The sequence below is a fragment of the Zingiber officinale genome, chromosome 1B, assembly GCF_018446385.1.
Source record: "Zingiber officinale cultivar Zhangliang chromosome 1B, Zo_v1.1, whole genome shotgun sequence".
NCBI classification, from domain to species: Eukaryota; Viridiplantae; Streptophyta; class Magnoliopsida; order Zingiberales; family Zingiberaceae; genus Zingiber; species Zingiber officinale.
In genome coordinates this window covers 9042243-9065190 of record NC_055986.1, presented here as the reverse complement: position 1 = coordinate 9065190, position 22948 = coordinate 9042243, and the positions used below count along the sequence as shown (strand labels likewise).

Below are 22948 nucleotides of genomic sequence, written 5' to 3'. Positions count from 1 at the left end.
CACTATTTTCTGACACCTCGACAAGATGAATGTGCCCTAGCAATGGCCATCGTCCACTTTGAAAGTATAGGTATAAAAGCTTTAGCTCGGCCAGCCAATGATCATTTCATATTTTTCATGTAAAGAGGTCAGCGCGAGTGCACTGAATGTTTTTTTTTCATGCATGCAACACGTACGTATATATACCGCCCCACTATATATGATAATATGAAACCTTAATTTGGACCATTAATTCCCATGCGCTTGCTAATTTAAGTCCAGTTAAATTCTATCTTAATGACGTGGGATAGTCCGATACCACGTTTAATTTGGACGATCAATTAGATCCCGGGTTTTACTTGTCATCTTGAGTGCGCAGGGAGCTACCATGCGTTTGACACATTGGCTAAGTCGTACGTCGAGCAGTGTCATTTCATGCATGAGTTGATGAGCAAACAAAAAGGATATATATCTATACGCTTTCTCACATTAGCCATTGTTATGGATGTGATAGAATCCTGCAGTTCCATGTCTCTTATATAATCAAAGTCATAATTATTAGTGGTGATTATATATGTGACTGACGGGATATCAAACTCAGTCGAGAAGATATTTCAATCTAAAGGTTAATATGTACTTATAATTTATCTCTTTTATATTAGTTTAAAGATGAATTGGAGGAGAAGTTGGAATAAGCTAATCATCTTTTATCATTATGTATCTAATCGAATTTGCTTAATTAATACACTCATTCCAATTCAAGTTTGACTAAGAAAAAGTCAGCTATTACATCTCGACTTCAGCTCCTGATATTTGTAGGGATTTTTTTATGAAAAAAAATAACATACACGGCAAGAAAATGATACCTCCGGAGATCCAAGTTAATATTGTATACACGTTAGTCTACACTATAAAAATAAAATAGTTATCTTTGTTGCATGAACAGTACAATTCCGACAGTAACTTTGATTCATCGGATCTCAGCCCAATTAGAGTGGTCGTGCCTCTTCGATATCCACACGAACACATTCTTCGTTCATATGACAAACTCAGCCTTTGGAGAAGAACCACTTTCGTTGTACTAGCCACTTTAGTGATTTGGCCCAGAGAAGAAGAAAGGAAGAAGAAAATCAAGAATCTCTAGAAATTTCACTCAAAAGAGTCTTTTCATATTCATCTAATGAATACCGAGGGTTTTACCATTGGTCTTCTTCCATTAATGATGAATTTATCTTCATTAATCTTCTTAATGGGTTAGATTTAGTATATTGGATTAACCATTACACAATAAGTCATTAATTCAATAATCCAATGAGTTTAACCCATTAATTCAAAGAGTTTCAATGAGTCTAATCCATATTCATTTGAGTTTAACTCAATGAGTCAAATTCGGATTAAACTTAGCCCTATAATCTTAGGGTCCATTATATTTTAGTCAAACTAAAATATATCAATCTACAAACCTATTTATTCTATGTGTGGTCCAATAGGTTCTTATAACGTTAGCAATATCTCTAAAATAATATTTTAGATATATAAGTAATGAGTGACATCTAGTAATGTATCATTGCTATCCAAGTGACGAGAATGTCGAGATCCGACCTAACCTGTATGTGTCTACTATATTGTATAACTTGATCATTCTATTCTCGATATCTAGATTGATCAATGAGGCATAGACCGTATCATCCTTTTATCAATGTTTGTGTTTCTTGATCTCCAAGTAGACTCACTTAAGCTCAATATCTCATATTAACTTATTTGAGCATAACTATGTATTTTAGTAGTCCTACTTAATCAAGGGCACACATATATTACTTCCGTCATATAGAAGGAATAGATCTTATCTACATCACTCACATCCATTCACATAATTTATTGTATGTCCAGTGATCGACTTTATAGTCCACCTTGTTACAAGTGACGTTTGTGGATATTAAAGTACACAACTCCTTATATAGGGAACCATAGTGACTTTAGGTCTAAGGACTATTCATAAAAATAGTCACTATGAGAATGTTTATGACACTCATATAATAATTCATGAAACATTTTCATAGCGGCTCAATTCAGTACAAATTCTCTAATATGTTATTAGATCTGATCTCTTAGATGCCCTACTTTAAACACATGGTGCTTGGTGAATGGAGAGACAATTAACGGTTATCGAATTTAATCCCTTCACAGCTCATACGAGGATGATGAAGAAGAATGCAACATCTGAAGTGGAGATGCTCTTTTGACAACTATATAAATCCAAGAGAAAATAAGTGCAAGGGGCTCTCTCTTCGGCTCCATCAAGCTCTCTTTTGCTTCTTCTTCCTCCTCTAGTTTCATACCTTAAATAATCTCAAACTTGAGCGTCGAAGTGGCCTACCGAGATCCTTCCTGGTACCATTCTAACTTTTTGTTGAAATGATTTTCAGGTCTTCTCATCCTCCTTACGAACGATCTTCGAAGAGCACGCATGTCAACCCGTTTGTTGACTGGTGGCTTGATCATCCATGGTATTTGGTCGAAATAGTTAGTTTTGCTAGAATTTGTAAAACTTATGAACATTTTCACAATACTATCGAATATAATATATACTCGATGCAAGAAATGACCTTAAATAGTGTTAGGAATACAATCAAAATCTCATATTGAAAATACATGAAAAAGATATATGGAAGATATCTCTATTAGTATGAGCCTTTTTAGGTAGAGTCCAAAAATAAATCTATAAGGGTTTTGATCCAAAGTGAACAATATCATACTAGTGTGAAAATATGTGAATTCTTTTGGTCCTAACAAGTGGTACAAAGTCATGATTTAGATCGAACTAAGTGGGTAGAATAATAGCCTTAAATGAAGAAGGTGAGGACTCCCAGAAGAGTAAACTCTAAGTGAAAAGTTAAAACAAGTCAAGGGTGATTGGATACTGGTGGAAATCCTAGGGGTAAACCTTAGATGGTGAAAAGTCCAAGTAGGTAAAGTGGTGAAAAGTCCAAGAAAGTTAAGGGATAACCGAATGCATGATGAAAATTATAGGGAGTGAGATTTGAAATAGATTAAGAGTGATAGAATATTTAAGAAGAGACTCATACTATAATAATAATAATAATAATAATAATAATAATAAATTTTTATTTGAGAGAAGGAGGGTAAAAAATATAATTAAATTTTACATTAGAAATATATAAAAAACATTAAATTTAAAATATGGAAGATATCTTCCTGCTATAAAAGCTTTTCGATCTAATAGAAAAATAAATCTATATGGCAAAAGATGATTTAATTATTTTTATACTTCTCAATTCGCCTTTAGATTAATAGGGTGAAGATAAATTATAAATGACTACTAATTATTATTACAAATAATCAAGACACAAGTAATAAAAAATAAACTCATATGACGTCTGGCAAAATGCGATTTGTTTGCCCCTAATATCTCTGTCAATCTATCTCTAAATTAATACGAAGAAGATAAATTATAAGTCACTACTAATTATTACTATAAGTGGCAAGTCATATAAAGAGGTGATCCAGTGATAATTCAGGAGTGCCTACCTCCAAGGAAGTTCAATGCTTAGATGGTCGTCAAAGTCAATAGGTGGTCAGCTAAGGGACTAACCGAGCCGGTTGGCCGGAAGAGTTCGGTGATCGGCCAGAAGAGCTCGGTGAAGGTGGGCCAAGCCTACAACCCGATCAGCCGGAAGAATTCAAGAATGGTCAGTTGAGCCTACAACGCATTGAGACCAAAGGCACTCACGCCGTTCGGCCCAGATATACTCGTAGGAGGTTAGAGAATTGGCTGGTCAGGTCGATCAAGAGAAGTTCAATCAGACTAATGGCCGACGAATCAGATGGGAAATACGTGCCAACATCTTTTTGGGAGTCGATGCCGCTGGCTGACGGCGCTGATGGACAGAAAATCGTACGGGAGAAGATTCCACCGCCTTGACAGGGATGCGTTCGCCCCGTTATAGTAAGACGTCAGGTATCCTTTCTCGATGTTAGCTTTTGGGGAAAGTTTGGGAATGTGCGTCTGCCCGGGAAGTGTGTAGTCAGCTCGCCGGAGCTCTATATAAGGAGGGAGGTGATCATCCGCGGAGGTAGGCGCATACGTCTTTTGGCACCACCATTCACTTCTTTGCTTCCTCTATTTTTCTCCTCCTGCCGTTGTGTGACTTGAGCGTCGGAGGTCCATCACCGGGGACCCCTTCCCAGCTTAGTACTAACGACTTATGATTATAAGAGCGGAGTACATTCACCACAGACGAAGACCCACATCAGTATTATTTCCTGATGACAATCTACTTAATTTCAGGACAGGACCAAGAGACAAAGACAAGAGACAAGACACATGCTCAAAAACATACTAAATTTTAACCTCAAGATACTTTATATTTTAACCCTTCTAGAGAGACAATAAAAATAATAAATCCAGAACTCAGCTAAAGGGACAATATTATATTATTACCGAGATATTTCTGCTTTAGGTGTACGTGGACATATATGCTTGTAAGATGCATGTGCCAAAAGCCCCTCAAATAACATGGAAAATTATTGGGAAAAGAAAAGAGACATGTGTCGCGACTTCCTTTCACTTCTCCCATTCGTATTGGAAACTAAATAGTAATTTTCCAACAATTGTAACTTTAAGAGCTATTTGAACAACTACAAAATGCCTTGTGACGAAGAGTTTTCCCCCATGACTTGTGACGAGAGGCCACGTGTGGCTTGCACGCCATAGAGTTCATCCATGGTGCCATAATTGAGGTGGAACCAACTCACTGTAGTTCGATCACTAATTCTCCCACTAATTCACTAACTTAATTGCATTAAATCTCTCGCTGAGCTCAGTGACGACGTAGGGAGGCAAATTAATTAATACGGTTTAAATATGTATTCGTTGCATACTTGATCATGAAGAGTTGAAATTTAAGAGGGATGAATTAAGATTGTTACAAAAATTTCATACGATGTACAAATATAGTTGATATGATATGAATAATATACAAGTTAATCCTGTCTAGAATATGAGTCAGACAGAGGCCAATAGAGATAACGTTAGTATTAATGGAGATACAACTTTAATGCACCCTATATATGCACGTGGAATTCCAAGGTTTATAATATGAAGACTGATGGGACTTGGACTTTGCACACACTCAGATAAGCACACGGAGCATTAGAGACCAGAAATCAGAAAAAAAATCCCTAGCGCAGGTCCTCCGACACTGAAGTTAGGTCTTTTTCTCCCGAAAGAACAGTGTACGATGAAAAAAAAAACTGTTGAAGACGAGTGCATATGTGTGCATACCTGGCCAAGCAAGATGACTTCCCTTTTTATATGATGCTGCATACCTTTAGAGTCTGAATTGTCAGAGAATGTCAGGTGTCAGGTACTATCGGGTGAGAGAGGATGTACGGAGTCCTCCTATTGGTGGAAGGAAGATTCCACTCTCAGGTAGTGATAGACCATTGGAATATTCTCTGGCTCATGATAGTTATTCTCTAATAGGAGGCTACGATTCCCTGACATTGTTGTTGCTTAGTGATTTCCGTCCCACCCAGGTTCAGTTACAGCCAACTTGGGATGATCGCTCAGATGTGCTACCAGGACTGAACTTTGATGATGAGCTGTGGTGAACCAATCAAGTTTTATATGAGACTGTGGTAAGAGACACATCTTTCATAATTTGACCGTTGAAGAGTCATTTGGGAGTTGTCTAGTAAAAGTATCAGGACGACTAACTATAAAGCCTGAGCTGGGTCCATCCGATCGGTCGGGAGCAGGCCAGGAACTAGTCCAGGCTTCGTCTTACATCTCAAATTTGTAGACCTGCCCTGCCTGTGACCGATCAGGAGTTATGCGGCTGATGACCCGAGGTGGTCTGACTCTCGCATTCCCTTGAATATTAACTGTCACGTTCTCTTGACTATTGATTGTCACACACTCTTAACTTTTGACTGTCACGTCTTATTGACTTTTAACTGTCATATTCCCTTGACTATTGATCTTCTGATCTTATCGGACTCCTTTCCGTACCATATCATGAGCCAATCGCTCTTATCCTAACTTTATTAAAAATATATTATTTAAACTCTAAATCAATAAGCCTTTTTAATTTTAATTGACACGATATTAATGATTTTTATTCAGTAATTCGTCACTTTTATGCAAAGTAGCTGTGGCATATTTATGGGATAAAGTTGATGGGGGCGTCGGCAAAGTTTGAACTGTTCTTCTGCAGTCCTAAAAGACGGCACAACTCTAGAGACTGATAACACCATCCATTAGCTACAAAATTTCAACCTTGGAAGCAAAAAAACTTTATTGGCCATCAAATAATACAGCACAAGGAAGATCATGCATACAACCGAGAGAGGAAAAAAAAAGTGTCATTGTGATCGAAAGTGTGAAAGAAAAAGGAAAAAAATAGTGAATTATGGGGTGTATATATCATCTTCAGTTCTTCCACTAGCTAGTTGATGCTGCATGCATACAAGGTGGTGCTCTCAGTCTCTGTTTCCTCACTGTAATTAAGCACAGGAGTTGTTTTGCAGGGATTAATTCCTTAATTTCCTGGTTAAAAGAGCTGAAAATGAAGATAAAGCTACATAAATAATTAGCATGCGATGCATATAAGGAAGGCAGTGGCGCGCGATCTTTAATCAATCTGATTCGATGACATGACTGGTTCAACATGGTTTAGTGCGCACTATAATTCCTCAGTTTTCCTTGCAGCCTTAAACCGGGCCAAGTTGGAGGATCTAACTCTCAATGATTCATGCGGTTCATCCATGCTTATCCAGTTCTGCAATCATTTGTCATATTTATATATGATTGAGTCCATATACTTAGTTCAGTATGTAAGAAACAATTATAAAGGTCAACATGCCGTATAAGTTGTCATCATGCAGGCCAGCATAGCAATGTTGCTTTGAATAGTTTGATTCCTCATTTACAATCATTTGTTTTTTTTTTTGTTTTTTCAAAAGAACATACAACAGTCTATTTTCCTCACACAGACGCACACAAAAACAATTCATTGATGCCGAAAGGCTTTTGACCACTTGAAAGTCAAATGAATAAAGAAGTAGTCAACCAAATTGTTTGGCAGGTCCATGAACATAATCTTTCTCTATTTCAACGTCAACGATTTCATCACGACTACTAATTGTCTTTCATGCAATCCCGACTCTATTGCCGCGGTAGTACGTACTCCGGCCAGCAGCACACGTGGCAGATCAAGATAAATTAGAAGGGATTCTGCATGTACGAGAAAATGTCGTCTTCTTGGAACAGCAGAGGATTTGCATACTCGTAATTAGTTCCGGAGGTGAGGGCTGCCTCCCAGCCCGCCTCCTCCCACGGTGGCAGGCTCTGCTTCTCGCGCTCGCACTTCAACTCCACCGCGTGCTCCGACCCGCTCGAATACTCCCCCACCAGCCGCGGCATCGACTCCGCCGCATCCAGATAGAGCGAGTCCGTTGCCGTCACCGCGGCCGGAGCCTCCCGCTTCGCCTCCACCACCGCCGCAGAGCTCCTACCCTCCGGAATGGCCTCCCCTTTCTTGTGGTAGATCCGGCACAGCACCGAATCGTCCAACTGTATAATGAATCACACTCAAATCGGCTGAGTTTCTAGCCCGCCGATCCAATCAAAGTTTTATATTGGCGTAGATATACGAACCCGAAGGGAGTGCCTCTTCTTGGCGGCGGAATTGTCGACATGGGCGAGGCGGTACTCGTGCATGATCCAATCCGTCTTCATCCCCCTGGGCGCCTTCCCAGCGTAGAACACCAGCGCCTTCTTGATCGCCACTGGCCGAGGCGAACCCACCGGCTTGTCGACCCCCGTCGCCTTCCAGTAGCCTGACCCGGCGGACCGGTTCGGCCGCGACCCGTTGGGATACTTCCGGTCACGCGGCGAGAAGAAGTACCATTCCTTCTCCCCGTACCACGCCATCCCCGGCAGCTGCCACGGGTCGTACTTATACAGGTCCAGCTCCGCGATGATGGGAACGTAAATGGGCAGCCCGGCGGATCGCCGGCATAGGTAGTGCGTCACCAGCTCCTCGTCAGTGGGATGGAACCGGAATCCTGGAGGAAGCGGCAGATCTGCTCCGTTCATTCTTCCTCTCTCAGTCGCTCTTCTCCTTATCTTCTGGCGCTCTCACGTACTTCTTCTTCTTCCTCCTCGTCGTCGTCTTCTCTGCCTCGACCTGTTTTTAAAAGCAGAGGAGGAGCTGAAGGCGACGAGTCGCTTGACGTCCCAACGTCCACGTGGAGGCCAGTTAGAGGGTCTTCCAAGGCCGCACGCGTGTGCATGCCTACGAGGATTTGACTGGTTGACCTACGAAGGAGTCGTCGCCGGTACCCGCCGTCGAATACACGAAACGTGGAGCCGAAAAGGACACCGATATCGATGATGTCACGGATTACGTAATCACTTTACGATAGACGCGTATTTTGGTTCGCGCGGGCGGCGACGGCACGAGAAAATCCTTCGATTGCCGCGTTGGCAGTCGGCAAGTCCGACACGTGGCCTCGGCGGCGATGGACGCGGCGTGCGGGAGGAGGTTCCGATTCGGATAGAGACGGAGAACGCGCTGAAATGTGGTAAATTATTGGTCAAAATTAGGCACGTGGCGCCAAAAGTGAAGAAATAGACCCGAAGGGAGACAGGGAGTGCATGTAAATTAGGGAATGACTTCATGAATACGTAGCTGCAGCGTAGTGCACTTTGGACCCGTCACAATTCACACATTTGAACATTTCAGGGAATTCAATTTTTTAATCACGCATATGTTTCGATATCGCGAAAATTCAACTGAGCCGGTTATTATTTTATCGGTCAAACGTTCATGCGTGACGAGATGCCATTGATGATGCGCGCATGACAAATACACGCATCGAACACAGTACAGTAGCACAATTAATTATTGCACCGCGTGTAACATTTATTTCATCTTCTTATGCAAGTAATGTCTTACTAATTCATTACTTAGGCTCAGTCAGCACAGTTAATTAAGTCGTTAAGAACTCTAATTCGAAGCAATCCAATCATGGAACGTAAAAATTTGTGAAGGTTTCGTCTCTCATATTATCCATATTTTGAACTGTCATGTGATGGATGTTGTTGACAAACGTCACGCAAGCTCCAACTATGGTAATTAAAGATCATCGTTTTCAAGTTAATTAAGCTACTGGCATGATTCTTAAATTTTGCACGAATAATTGACATTCTATTTATGAACATTAATAAGCTAAACTCGTAAGTGGCCTTATATATTTTAAACGAATATAAATATATTTTTTAATCAAATTTAATACTAAACTTACAATTTCTTAATCCATTTACAGCCTTATCACCTCAGAAATGCCATCATGTATATCACTATATATCATGTTTGCATATACATAAAAGCAATTGAATGGAACTTAATAACGATTAGATTACATGATTCCCCGTAAAATTCAAGAAAAACCTAGGATACATGAGTCATATTGAATCAGTTAATTCATAAATTAACCACATTGTTGAGTGAGGTTATTCAAATGACCAAAACCTTAACTCTATTGTTGAAAGATATTAAATTTGAATATGAATATATATTTGATCATAAATCAACTTGATTAAGTCGAAACACCACAAAAATAATCAGCTTTAGCGACCGAATATTCAGTCGCTAAAGAGTCGCTAATACTCTTTAACAACCGATCAATGACGGAAAACAAAAATCGACATTTTTTCCATCGCAGGGTGTTTTAGCGACTGAATTATTCATTCGGTAGTTAATTTAGCTACCGAAATTTAATCGGTCGCTAAATTTAGCGATCGAAAATATAAATCCAGTCGTAAAATAATCAACGGAATTTTTTCCCTTAACAAGAATATAACGACCGAGGTTTAAATCACGGTCGTTATTTAACGACTGATATATAAACATCGGTCGTTAAATAACGACCGCAATATAAATATCGGTCGTTAAATAACGACCGAAGTTTAAATCGCGGTCGTTAAATATCGACCGAAATTTATCGTTCGGTTGCTATTTAGTGATCGCGATTAACTATCAATCGGGTCAAATTTCTTTTCCGATTGCAATTAGCGACTGAATTTATATTTCGGTCTCCAATCCTGCAAAAAAAATAGCATCTCCTATTTTATTCATTGTATCCTATTTACAACAAAATATCACACAAACAATACAACCAATATCATACACGATACAAACACATCCAACTTCACAATCAACCATGACAGCACAAACGTTATCATAAACTTTAACATCAACCAATATTACAAATATATACACACAATAGAAATGTCAAATCATAAAGTGTACGATACATGCAAATCAAATCCAGTTAATACAAACCAAATCCAGTTGATACAAAACAAAAGCAATAAAGTAGACGATATCCAGACATTGATGATAAACATGTCAACGTGCTCAAAAATAAAATAACAACCTTCTCTATCCAATCCTTCATCAAATAAAATACAATATATTATTAATTAAAACAAAATAGGGTATAATATTATAATAATGGGCAAAAAATAATAGATAAAACAAACAAAGGAAGAGATGTTTAACAAAATATGAATCATGGAATACATGTTGCATATATATAGAGCTTAACTCTTACTTGCAATATATATGCACTTGATACGCGTCAAGTTAACTCTAAATCTAAAACTCTTTAAGAATTTTTTTAATAACAGGATCTAAAATTTGAATAGAAGCTTACCGGTAGTGAAGAGGACAGAGAAATTCAGATGGACGATACGTCGCTTTGCATCTCATTTTGCTGCTGGAGTGATGGTAAATCTACAAAAAATCACAAATTAAAATTTATATTGGAATAAAGGTAAATGGCATGTTAAAAACCACTAGTGCTACGATCCTTACTAGATCAGGCCCAACACACCTCATAATTTCTATTTATCAGGATGATTTGGGTCTTGAGTTTCTTGTGAATCAAAATGATGCGGTCTTGGAAAAGCTAAAGGACTCATTACTGAATAGCGATCAAAGAATTCTTGCATTTGTCGCTCAACAGCTACCTTAACCCTATCATCCATTGCTCGCTCAGATTGCTCTACTGCCGCCTTGAATCGATCATTCATCAATCTCTCAGACTGCTCTACTGCAGACTTGACCCGATCATCTATTGACGCCTCTACTGCTGTGACCCGATCCCTCAAATCTTAATTTTCTTGGCGTAAGCCTTGAATACCAGTGGATGAAGGACTGGGTCGACCCCTGGCCCTAGGAGCCATCTCACGATCATATGCAACTCGTGCTTAAGAGCCAAGGTTGTAGAGGGCATTCTTTTTACTTCCGCCAACAACTTCATAATAAATATCATATTTATAGCTTCATCTGATAAAATTGGTGCGTCCCCTCCCTCTACAACAGGCTGAGATGCCTGTGCAACACGATCGATCATATTGTCCTGTGCAAAAAATTTATTAATATCTAATAAACAATTAACAAAGATAATCCTTTTTAAAATTGGGTGGTAAACAAGATTATATGCTTACATCAATGGCTTTTGATTTCGAATCCACAAATGTGCCATCCTTTTTCTGGTGGGTTTTACGAAACAACAAGTACCAGGTTTTTGTAATGTCTTTTCCTGCACGGATAAAATATTTAAAAGATTAAAATACAATTACTTTCACTAATTAGTTTTAAAGGTTATTGTAAACATACCAATTCAATGGCATGCTCAACCATAGATCGTGATCCAGTCGTGTGCTTTGAAGATCCCGTACTCGTGCCACCGACCTCAGCTTTTCTATTGCTTTGAACAGTCGCTAACTTTTGCTGCCAATTTTCTGCAGTCTAAATTTTTTGCCATGTAACCCAAATATCCTCTGGTATATACGATGGTTTTGTTGCATTTCTTCTCCACTTGTACATTAAATCCTTGTACAACTTCTTGCAGTAATTATTCCATGTTGCTTTGAATTCCACCTCATGTTCTGCGTCACAGGTATATTTTTTCTACAACAATACAAAAATAATTAGTATCAAAGAATATTATTCAGTGTCCAATATAGAAAATATTACTTACCATAAATTCATTATAATAAAAGTCTTTCATTTCTTGCTTTACATGCCTCCAAGTGACACCAGAGACACATTGTCGTTCCTTAAATTTTTTTGAAATGTATGCAGACACACTATGACCATTGGGAATAAAACTGTATAATAAAATTAATCATGATTCAATATAAAGAAAGGTTGAATTTAAAATACTAATAACATAAATACATACCAACCCCCAACAATGGTCAATACAATCTGACCACATACTGGTGCACTAGACATGATTATATCTGCAAAATAATATTATAACACATACACAATCGAACATCTAGAAAGCAATCATATCCAAAACAATAACAATTTTCAAGCCTAATATCTAATCATCATTACAATCAATAACATTAACCGTTTCTATTTCTTCCTCGTTAGATTCTATTAGATCCTCACTACTCGACATCTCTCCATCATCTATATCCTCGTAAGTGACATTTACATCTATAAGTAATTGTGAAGTAGATTGAATCTCTGAATCAACTGAATGTATCTCTACTTCCTCATTCTGAAATGCATCATGGTTTTGGGTTGTGATGGAGTCCGACATTTCTATATTCGAGCGAGGCTTGATTTGACAAACTGATAATCATTCACTAGATCTCCTTCGCTTCGTCGGATATTTAAGATAGAAAACTTGGCCAGCTTGCACTGCGAAAATGAAAGGTTCAAATTTATTGAATCTTTTGTTTGCATTCACCTCAATTAAATTGTAATTTGCATGTATTCTAGTACCTGTTCTTGGAGTTGGTTCATACCATGAACATTTAAATAACACACACTTTTTTTGGGTAAAGCAAGATATTCGACCTCAATGATTTCTTCAAGTATGCCATAGTAATCAAATTGAGTGCTAGTGTCGTTGGATGATCCTTTAACACAAACACCTGAATTAGAGGTCATTATATGTGAATCACGTTGTGCCACGTGAAATTTAAAGCCATTCACATAGTACCCAGAAAAGACTCTTATATTATGAAGAGATCTTGATGCAATATTCTTTATCCTTTCATCTTGTACATTTGAAATTCTACGATCCTTTACCTAAAAAAATAGTTATGATATAAATTGATTATAACATACATACTATGAAAAAAATTATTCTTTAACTTACATAAATTTCAAACCAAAGTGCAAATTCCGTCTCTATCTTCTTCTCTACCTCACTTGCACTTATTGATGAATTTTCCAGTTGCAGTTATTGTTCGTACAATCTATTAAATAATGTAATTATAAATTGTATATGATATAAAAAATATTACATAGAAGGATAAATGCATCTAAATTAAAAGTTAACTCACTTTAAGTAGGGGTTGACCTCGTCACAGTTCAGAAGTATGTATGTTCTTGCTGCATGATACTCATTTAGATTTAACCATCTACTACCAGATGCACCCATTGTCCTACCATGAAATTTGAAAATAGATAGCATCTCTGGGTCTATTGGTTGAGAATCATAAGAATTTCGAGGATACTTGCGATGTCTAGTTTTTACAGTATCAGGAAAATAATATGAGCAGAAAAAAGATACTTCTTCGACCAGATAAGCATTACATATTGACCCCTCAACTCTTGCTTTGTTACGAATATTATTCTTTAATCTTTTTAAAAACCGTTCAAATGGATACATCCATCTATACCGCACAGGACCAGCTAGTCGTGCCTCATATGGTAAATGAACAGGTAGATGTTCCATTTAATCAAAAAAGCTGGGTGAAAATATACGCTCAAGTTTACATAGGATCAAGGTATTTCTGTTTCTAGTTGTAGCATTTCTAATGTCATAATCACTCTCGATGTCAAATCTCTGAAAAATAGACTCAATTCTGTTAGTGCTTGCCAAACACTATTAGGAAGTAAGTCATGGAAAGCTATTGGAATAAGTCTTTGCATGAACACGTGACAGTCATGACTCTTCATTCCAAACATTTTCAATTTGTTCATATCCACACATCGAGCCATATTCGAGGCATATCCATCAGGAAATTTTACTTCTTTCAACCAACTACACAATATATGCTTACTTTCTTTATCCAATGTATAACAAGCCTTTGGAAATTTACCGATTGTTTCATTCTGATGTAACTCAGGTCTGTTAACCAATTGTTTTAGTTCCTCACGTGATTTTACTGTGTTTTTAGTTTTGCCTATAACATTCATCACAGTGTTAAAAATATTATCAAAAAAGTTCTTCTCCACGTGCATCACATCTAAATTATGTCGAATAAGCATATACTTCCAATATAGCAACTCCCAAAATATGCTTCTTTTTTCCAACCACACTTGCATTGCCTAACAATGTATTTATTTAATTCATCAGAACCAGCTTGAGTTACTTGTACAAATCCATAGTTATCTATGTCCTCAATGATTTCTTCACCTGACTTAATTGATGGTGAAAGTTTTCTTACCATTTTATTCTTAATGAAATCTTTCCTATTTCGCCTGAAAGGGTGCTCAACTGGTAAAATTTTTTGATGATTATCAAACCAAGATACCTTCCCACTGCAAGGTAATGAAATTGCATCAGACTCTGTCATGCAATGTGGACATGCTAATTTACCAGCGGTGCTCTATCCTAACAACATTGAGTATGCTAGAAAATCACTAATCGTCCATAATAAAGCAGCATGTAGGATAAAATTATTTTTACTTACAATATCATAAGTCTCAGACCCTACATTCCATAATTCATTCAGCTCAGCAATCAAAGGTTGTAAGAAAATCTCTATCTTATCTTTCAGATTCGTTGGACTTGGAATAAGCACAGTAAGGAACATGAATTCATCTTTTATGCATATCCATGGCGGTAAATTATATGGTGTTAATATAACTGGCCAAGATGAATATTGCTGTCCAGATTGACCAAATGGCTGGAACTCATCTACTGAAAGTCCTTATCTTACATTACGTGGTTCTATTGCAAAAGAGGGAAATACTGTATCAAGATGTTTCCATGCAGATGAGTCAGAGGGATGACACATTAAATCGCCTTCATGTGCATGCTCATGATGTCACTTCATATGGCTTGCAGTTGCGGCAGATGCATACAAGCGTTGCAATCTAGCAGTCAATGGGAAGTAGTACATAACTTTCCATGGTAACTTTTTAATCTTCTTCCCTAATATGCGACTATGCTGCTTATAACGAGGGTGATTACATATTCTGCACTCAAATAGCTCACTGTCTTCATTCCAAAAGATCATACAGTTATTTATACAACAATCTATCTTTTCAACAGGTAAACCTAAACCTTTAACCAATTTCTTTGTATTGTAGAAGCTATCAGTCATTATATTATCAGAAGGGAGCAACTCTGACATTAATTGACAAATGTCATCGTAACATCTTTCTGAAAAATGATGTTCCGCCTTAATATTCAACAACCTTGCAGTAGCTGATAGTTGATAATGACCAGAAGGAATGTCTTCCCACAATTCTCTTTCACTAGCCTTTAACATGTCATATAGATGTTGTACTTCAAGTGTTGGTATTTTATCAACATTGTTATGATCAAACACATTCATTATATCGTAAACCATTGATTGCATTGTATTGTCATTAAATGATAATTTTGGTTGACCAATAGAGACAGATGACGAAGCACCAAAATATCCAATTGGCTCAAACACATAAGGTTCTCCATAACAGTACCAGTTGTAATAATTAGGAACAAATCCTTTTTTATATATAAGTACTTTCACAGTATCCTCATCACGGAAAGTTGTATTTCTACATTTGCAATGATTACACGGACATTTTAACTTGTCTCCATCTAAACATTCTGGATGACACTTAGCAAAGTTGACAAACTCTTCAACTCCAGCATAAAATTCATCGGTAATAAACCCATTTTCTAACCTCTTGTACATCCAAGCTTTATTCATATACATTGTAACCTAAAAAAATTTGCAATATTATTTAAACGTGTAAAGATAAAGATGTATAACAATTCTATCAATAAAACATAATGGAATTCTATTAATAGTAATCAATGTTAGTATTAAATGAAATATACCTAAAAATACAATATCACTGAAAAGGAAATAATAAAAAAAATTGTGCCATAAATTTAGACAATGCACATACCTGAAATAAGATCTCAGAGAATGCAGCATACTTGAAATAAGAAAAGAGAGAAAGTTGGTTAAGCAAAAAGCAATTTCTATTCTAAAATGATGTCACAGCAAGTACAGGACTCATCCTTTTATAGAAAATTACTTAGCATTTGCTCTATAAAATTGCAATCATAGTATTGTCAAGGGTGTCAAATACTTGTATTTTACTTGCCACACTATCTTGAAACTGTGGGAAGATTTGGGATTATAGAGAGCAATTTCATGAATAAACAAAGCGGATGTAAGAGTTTATTCTCCAATGCAAGAGAGATTCTCCTTAACCAAGAGCAAAGTATGTTAGTGGCCTAGTGACCACAGTAAGTTAAAGTTGGTAAGGAAAAAAAATACACTAATGACTTGAAGTAATTAATAGTTAGATCATTATATACTAGACGTAGGGGAAAACTCCTCAATTTATTCATCTATGAATAATGAAGGCTCTCTTGAGTAATTGACAAACAAATATAGCGAAGAATATCTGTAAAAAAATGAACCCAAGTCATACGAGAGTTGCAATGGGCAAAGCAATGCTTTTTACCAATGTTGGTAGTGTAGGGCCAACACCTTCTACTCGAATGAGTTTTACTATAGTTTTACACTATATATATTGTCTAAGTCCAAATATGTTCTCATCATAGGATCACAAACAAGAGAAACTCAGAATTTGTGCATTCTAATTATTGTATTTTCATAACTTTGCATAGTAGCACATAGAGGAGGGCGAGCAATCTACATCGTCTCTTATGTCGAAAACATGAAGGCAAACCCTAACTAATCTTTACTGCCAAGGAAAGGCTAGCCAAGAAAAGGCCGAGCTCAGGCCGACCAAGGAATGTACATGTCAAGAAAAGGCCGAGCTCAGGCCAACCAAGAAAATGCCGAGCTCGTGTCGGCCAAGCTTAGGCTGACCAAGGAAAGGTCGGAGGCGACGTTTAGGGTGAGGAGGCGGCACCGAGGAGGAGTGAAGGAATAGATGTTTACCCGCGCCGGAGAAAAGCTAACGCCGGAGGAGATCGCCAGTTAGAGTGTGATCACGTGTGAGAGATCACAATGGCAGAAGGAGATCGGGCAGAGACGGGAGAAGGGGATCGCGCGGAGACAGGATGGGAAGAAAAGTTAGGGATTTAGGGCTTACAACGGGGTTTTTTTTGGGAGATAATAGCGACCGAATAATTTATTCGGTCTCAATTTTGTGACCAAATTTAAAGTTCAGTAGTTAAAAATGCACAAAATTAAAGTTATACCCACACTTAAATTACAAAATTTATTTATTAATTTATTTTACGAATAACATTATTAATGGAATTTACTCAATAATTTATTTGTATCGTTAAATTAGAGATCGATATTAAATTTAATTTCAATCTATACAATTTATTAACCAATTAGCCATAAATAATCTTATTAAATAACAAATTAAGTTAAACTTTAAAAGATAATGATAGCTAATTATTCAACGCATTTGAATACCGTTATTTGTAAATTAGCTACGGCAATTAATTTCGATCTCCTAATTTAATGAAATAATTGAAATTCATTCTTGAAAGAAGGGGTGAAAGATTTAGACATAGTGACCGCTATTTAGAATCAGTAGCTAATTAGCGACTGAAATTAAATTTCAGTCGCTAATTAGCTTCCGATTCTAAATAGTGGTCGCTAATTACCTACCGAAGTTTTAATTTCGGTCGCAATAATTTACAAGACTCTCTGGTTGAGACCGAAAAATTAAAGCAGTCTCTAAATCGGTCGCTAATTTTATGTTTCAAATTTAGTTTGTCGTTTCGTTGCTAATTTAGGGACCAAAATTATATCGGTCGTTAAGTTAACGACCGAATTATATTCGGTCCCTAAATTTGGGACCGACTTTATTGCGGTCATTATATTAACGACCGAAATGATTTTGATCGCTAAATCTGTCGCTATTATAGCATTTTCTTGTAGTGAAAGACAAAAAGGGGTGCAAAGTGGATTGACAATTATTATATTTCTAAACTAGAACTTCATTTTCTACACTAAATTAGAACAAAATGATAGTGATTCTGTCGGGAATCTGAGAAGACGGAACTACCGGAGTGACGTGGTTGGAATGTTGACCACATCTCCATGACCCAGATGGTGAGCTGTCTTTTGTGTTGATCAAGTCGTCATAAGTCCTCAGGTCAACAGTACTTATAACCAGCGACCGGGTTGCCCGGTCCCTGTACCCCGATGTTTGAGACCGGCCCCACGAATATATAAGCAGCTGAATAATAACAGAACAACAAACTAATTAAATACAAGATGAGTACAGTGACGTACCTTGGCCACCGGGGGGGGGGCACCATCGGATGGATCAGTGAGATGGTCGTGATGCTAATCGAGACGTCACGACCGTATAGGGTAGATGAATGTGAGTCAGTTGAGGAACTGGATTTAGGGGTGACGACAGGGAATCCGGTGAAGCATAGATCCAAAATGTGACACGTAGACTGAAATATGATAGTGGCACCTAGGCCGGGATACCACAACGACTTGCAGGCCGGTGCACGACATGCAAGCCGGATAATACCAGTAACTCTCAATCATAATAGCGGTACGAAGAGCGAAATACAACGGCTTGATGGCCGGAATCACATCAGCTCATAGGCCGAACATCATCTTGACTCGAAGGCCAGAGTAGACAAACCTGAGCACTCAAACGATGGCTGCCTGGAGGGTGACGGCGACCTCTAGAGGAGGCAGCGGCTGTCGCTGGAGGCGACGCCCGCTGGAGGCGGTGTCGGAGGCTGCTGGAGGCACCGATGACTACTGGAGGCAGCGGCAAGAGGCACTGGCAATTGCTGGAGGTGTCAGCAGCTGCTAGAGGCACCTGCGACTGCAGTGGGAGGCACCGACAACTACTGGAGGCGTCGACAGCTGTTGGAGGCAGCGACGGGAGGCACTAGCGACAGTTGGAGGAGGTGCCGACGCCCGCTGGAGGCGTCGACGGTGGCAAGATGCGCCAACAGCTGCTGGAGGAGGCAGCAGAGAGGGGAAGGAGAGGAAGGGAGCAAGGGTTCACCAGTGACGATGGAGGAGGTGTGTGACTGACAGCATCGACATGTGCGACCGGTGGCGTCGCTAGCCTCTACCTGGCAGCGGATTAGAATCCCCTATGCTTGGCGGCGGCGACAGCCAAAAAACCCTCCCCTTTCCCCTCTATGAACAATTCTCCTTGTAAACTCAAAACCCTTAATATGTGGAATGACAAAAATACCCTCCATATTTTCCCTTATCACCTTTGGGCCTCATGAGTATATATGCATCACAAGCCTCCCCTTCAAGTATAGTCGAAGGAGGCGCAAGTCCGACTGACTAGATAGTCTATCATGAAAGCTAAATCACTCTCGATATCAGAGTCATATTGCTGAACCCATCGTATAATGCCTCACAAGCGGTCGCTATAGTAATGGTGTCATACGAGAGATGGTAGCGATGCCGAGTGAACCACGAGAAATAATTGGACTGATGCGGAGTGAACGGAAAAACATCAAGTGAGTGACGAGTAAAATGATAGTCGATCGAGTGACACGCAGGATGCCGAGCGTGTGACCGCGAGGATGTCGATTGGGAAATTAGAAGGATGTCGACTGGGCAATCGGAAGGACACTGATAAGAGAGACACTTGGCAAGCAATACCGAGTGCGCGACCGAGAAGATGCTAACCGATGGATCGGGAGAATGCCAAGCGGGCCACCGAAAAAACGTCACCTGAATAATCATAAAATGAGACCGGGCGAGCCAAATGTCGACCGGGTGACCGCAAAATGCCAGCCATGCGATCACAAGGATGTCAGAAACTACAAGCGAATGGCTAATCGAACGGTCAACAGATAAAGATCGGGTCACGACGAAAGTGTCGACCAAGCGTCCGGGAGAACGTCGGTCAGTCGATCATAAACTTCTGACCAGACCATTTAGAGAATGTCGAGCGTTCGGCCAAGTAGTTTAAGTGTGTGGCCGAACGGATGACTAAGCGATATCGGTCGGACGACTATGAGAATGCTGAATGAGTGGCCCAAAGAATGTCGATCGGGCGATTATAAAATGCTGTCCTGGCAATTGAGTAGTACTGAGTGGGATGATGCCGAGTGGGAGAGGATCGCGAGAACGAAAAGCACAATGTTGATGTCCCGAGTGGGTGTGAGGCTCATACGATCGAAGGGCATGGAACCCGCAAGATACCTTGGTCTGATATCAGTGAAGATACTTCAGTCCTAGACCAGTGGCGATGCGATGGTCCAAGATCAGTGGAGATACTCCTGCCCAAGATCATTAGAGATAGCTCGACCTTGAACGGGGGAGGTGGACGCTCTAATAAGCTAGTTTGTGACTCGTGGAGATTGCTTGACCTCGAACGAGGGAGATAAGGAAATCTGTTAAGCTAGTTCGAGACCAGTGAAGATCGCACGACTCCAAACGGGGGAGATATGAGATCTGATAAGCTAGTCCGAGACTAGTGAAGATCGCTCGACCCTGAACGGGGGAGATATGAGATCCGATAAGCTGGTCCGAGACCAGTGAAGACCGTTCGACCCCGAACGAGGGAGATAAGAGTTTATAGTCGCCGCTCGACTTCTAGAGCTTGTGGCTCTAATATAACTCAAATCCGGTAGGCTTGGGAGTCTCTGACTCAAGGGTTTATAGTCGCTGCTCGACTTATGGGGTTTATAGTCGCGACTCGACTTCTAGAGCTCGTGGCTCTAATATAACTTAAACCCGACCGCTCGGCATGGAAGTCTCTGACTCAAGGGTTTATAGTCACCGCTTGACTTCTAGGGTTTATAGTCGTCGCTCGACTTCTAGAGCTCGTGGCTCTAATATAACTCAAACCCGGCCGATCGACTTGGGAGTCTCTGACTCAAGGGTTGATAGTCACCACTCGACTTATAGGGTTTATAGTTGTCACTCGACTTCTAGAGCTCATGGCTCTAATATAACTCAAACCCGGCCGCTCGACACGGGAGCCTTTAACTCAAGGGTTGATAGTCGCCACTTGACTTCTAGGGTTTATAGTCGCCGCTCGACTTCTAAAACTCATGGCTCTAATATAACTCAAACCTGGCCGATCGGCTCGGGAGTCTCTGACTCAAGGATTTATAGTCGCCGCTCGACTTCTAGGGTTTATAGTCGTCGTTCGACTTCTAGAGCTCGTGGCTCTAATATAACTCAAACTCGGCCGATCGGCTCGGGAGTCTCTGACTCAAGGGTTTATAGTCGTCGCTCGACTTCTAGGGTTTATAGTCGTCACTCAACTTCTAGAGCTCGTGGCTCTAATATAACTCAAACTCGGCCGATCGGCTCGGGAGTCTCTGACTCAAGGGTTTATAGTCGCCGCTCGACTTCTAGAGCACGTGGCTCTAATACAACTCAAACTCGATCAATCGGCTCGAGAGTCTTCGACATTGAGCCTGTGGCTCTAATATAATATAAACTCGGCCGATTGGCACGGGAGTCTTCAACATAGAGCATGTGGTTCAAATATAATATACACCCGGCCGATTGGCACGGGAGTCTTCGACGTTGATCCTGTGGCTCAAATATAACATACACCTGACCACTAAGCACAGGGAGCCTTCGACATTGAGCCTGTGGCTCAAATATAATATACACTCGGCTGATCAGTACGGGAGTCTTCAACGTTGAGCCTGTTGCTCAAGTATAGCATAGACCCGATCGATCGGCACGGGAGTCTTCGACGTGAGCCTGTGACTCAAATATAATATGCACCCGGTCGATTGGCACGGGAGCCTTCGATATTGAGCCTGTGGCTTAAATATAATATACACCTGATCGATCGGCACGGGAGTTTTTGACGTTGAGCCTGTAGCTCAAGTATAGCATAGACCCGGTCGATCGACACGGGAGTCTTCAATCGGGAAACTATGGCAGATCCTATGACTGAAAGAGAAAACATAATGGGAAAACTGACCTACTGACCAGCAAAGGATCTGACTCAATTCCTTGACTCCCAAATCCCCGTGGAATGAGGAGAATATGATATGCTCGTCGAAACTCACCAAGGTCATGAGTATGACAGAATTTTTCGGCATCGCCCATCTTCACATTCCAGATCAGGCGAAGTTCCCACAGACGGTGCCAAATATGATCCTGTCGGGAATTTGAGAAGACGGAACTGCCGAAGTATATGGCTGGAATGTTGACCGCATCTCCATAACCCGGATGGTGAGCTGTCTTCTGTGTTGACCAAGTCGTCAGAAGTCCTCTGGTCAACGGTACTTATAGCCAGCGACCAGGTTGTCCCGATCCCTGGTACCCTGATGCTTGAGGCAGGTCCCACGAATATATAAGCAGCCGAATAATAGAAGAATAACTAACTAAATACAAGATGAGTACAGTAACGTACTCTTGCCCTGGGGGACGCCCTCGGATGGATCAGTGAGCTGGTCGCGATGCTGATCGAGTTGTCGCGACCATGCAGGGTAAATGAGTGTGAGTCAGTTGAGGAGCTGGATCTAGGGGTGATGACAGGGTATCTGGTGCAGCATGGATACAAAACGTGACACGTAGGCCGAAATATGATAGCAGCACCTAGGCCGGAATACCACAGTGGCTCGCAGGCCGGTGCACGGTACGCAAGCTGGATAATACCAGTAACTCCCAATCATAATAGCGGTATGAAGAGCGAAATACAACGGCTCGATGGCCAGAACCACATCGGCTCACAGGACGAACATTATCTCGACTCAGAGGCCGGAGTAGACAAAC

The 22948-nt window shown here is 39.9% G+C and overlaps 1 protein-coding gene across 1 annotated transcript; it reads right to left on the bottom strand.

Moving 5' to 3' along the window:
- Nucleotides 1–6902: 6902 nt before the first annotated feature.
- On the bottom strand, nt 6903–8166 carry LOC122049425 (NAC domain-containing protein 2-like). The gene is made up of 2 exons (XM_042610812.1): nt 7661–8166; nt 6903–7576 (listed from the first exon to the last, which is right to left on the bottom strand). The coding sequence occupies exons 1-2, from the start codon at nt 8099–8101 to the stop codon at nt 7226–7228; spliced, it is 792 nt and encodes a 263-aa protein (XP_042466746.1). The 5' UTR covers nt 8102–8166; the 3' UTR covers nt 6903–7225.
- Between the last annotated feature and the right edge of the window lie 14782 nt (nt 8167–22948).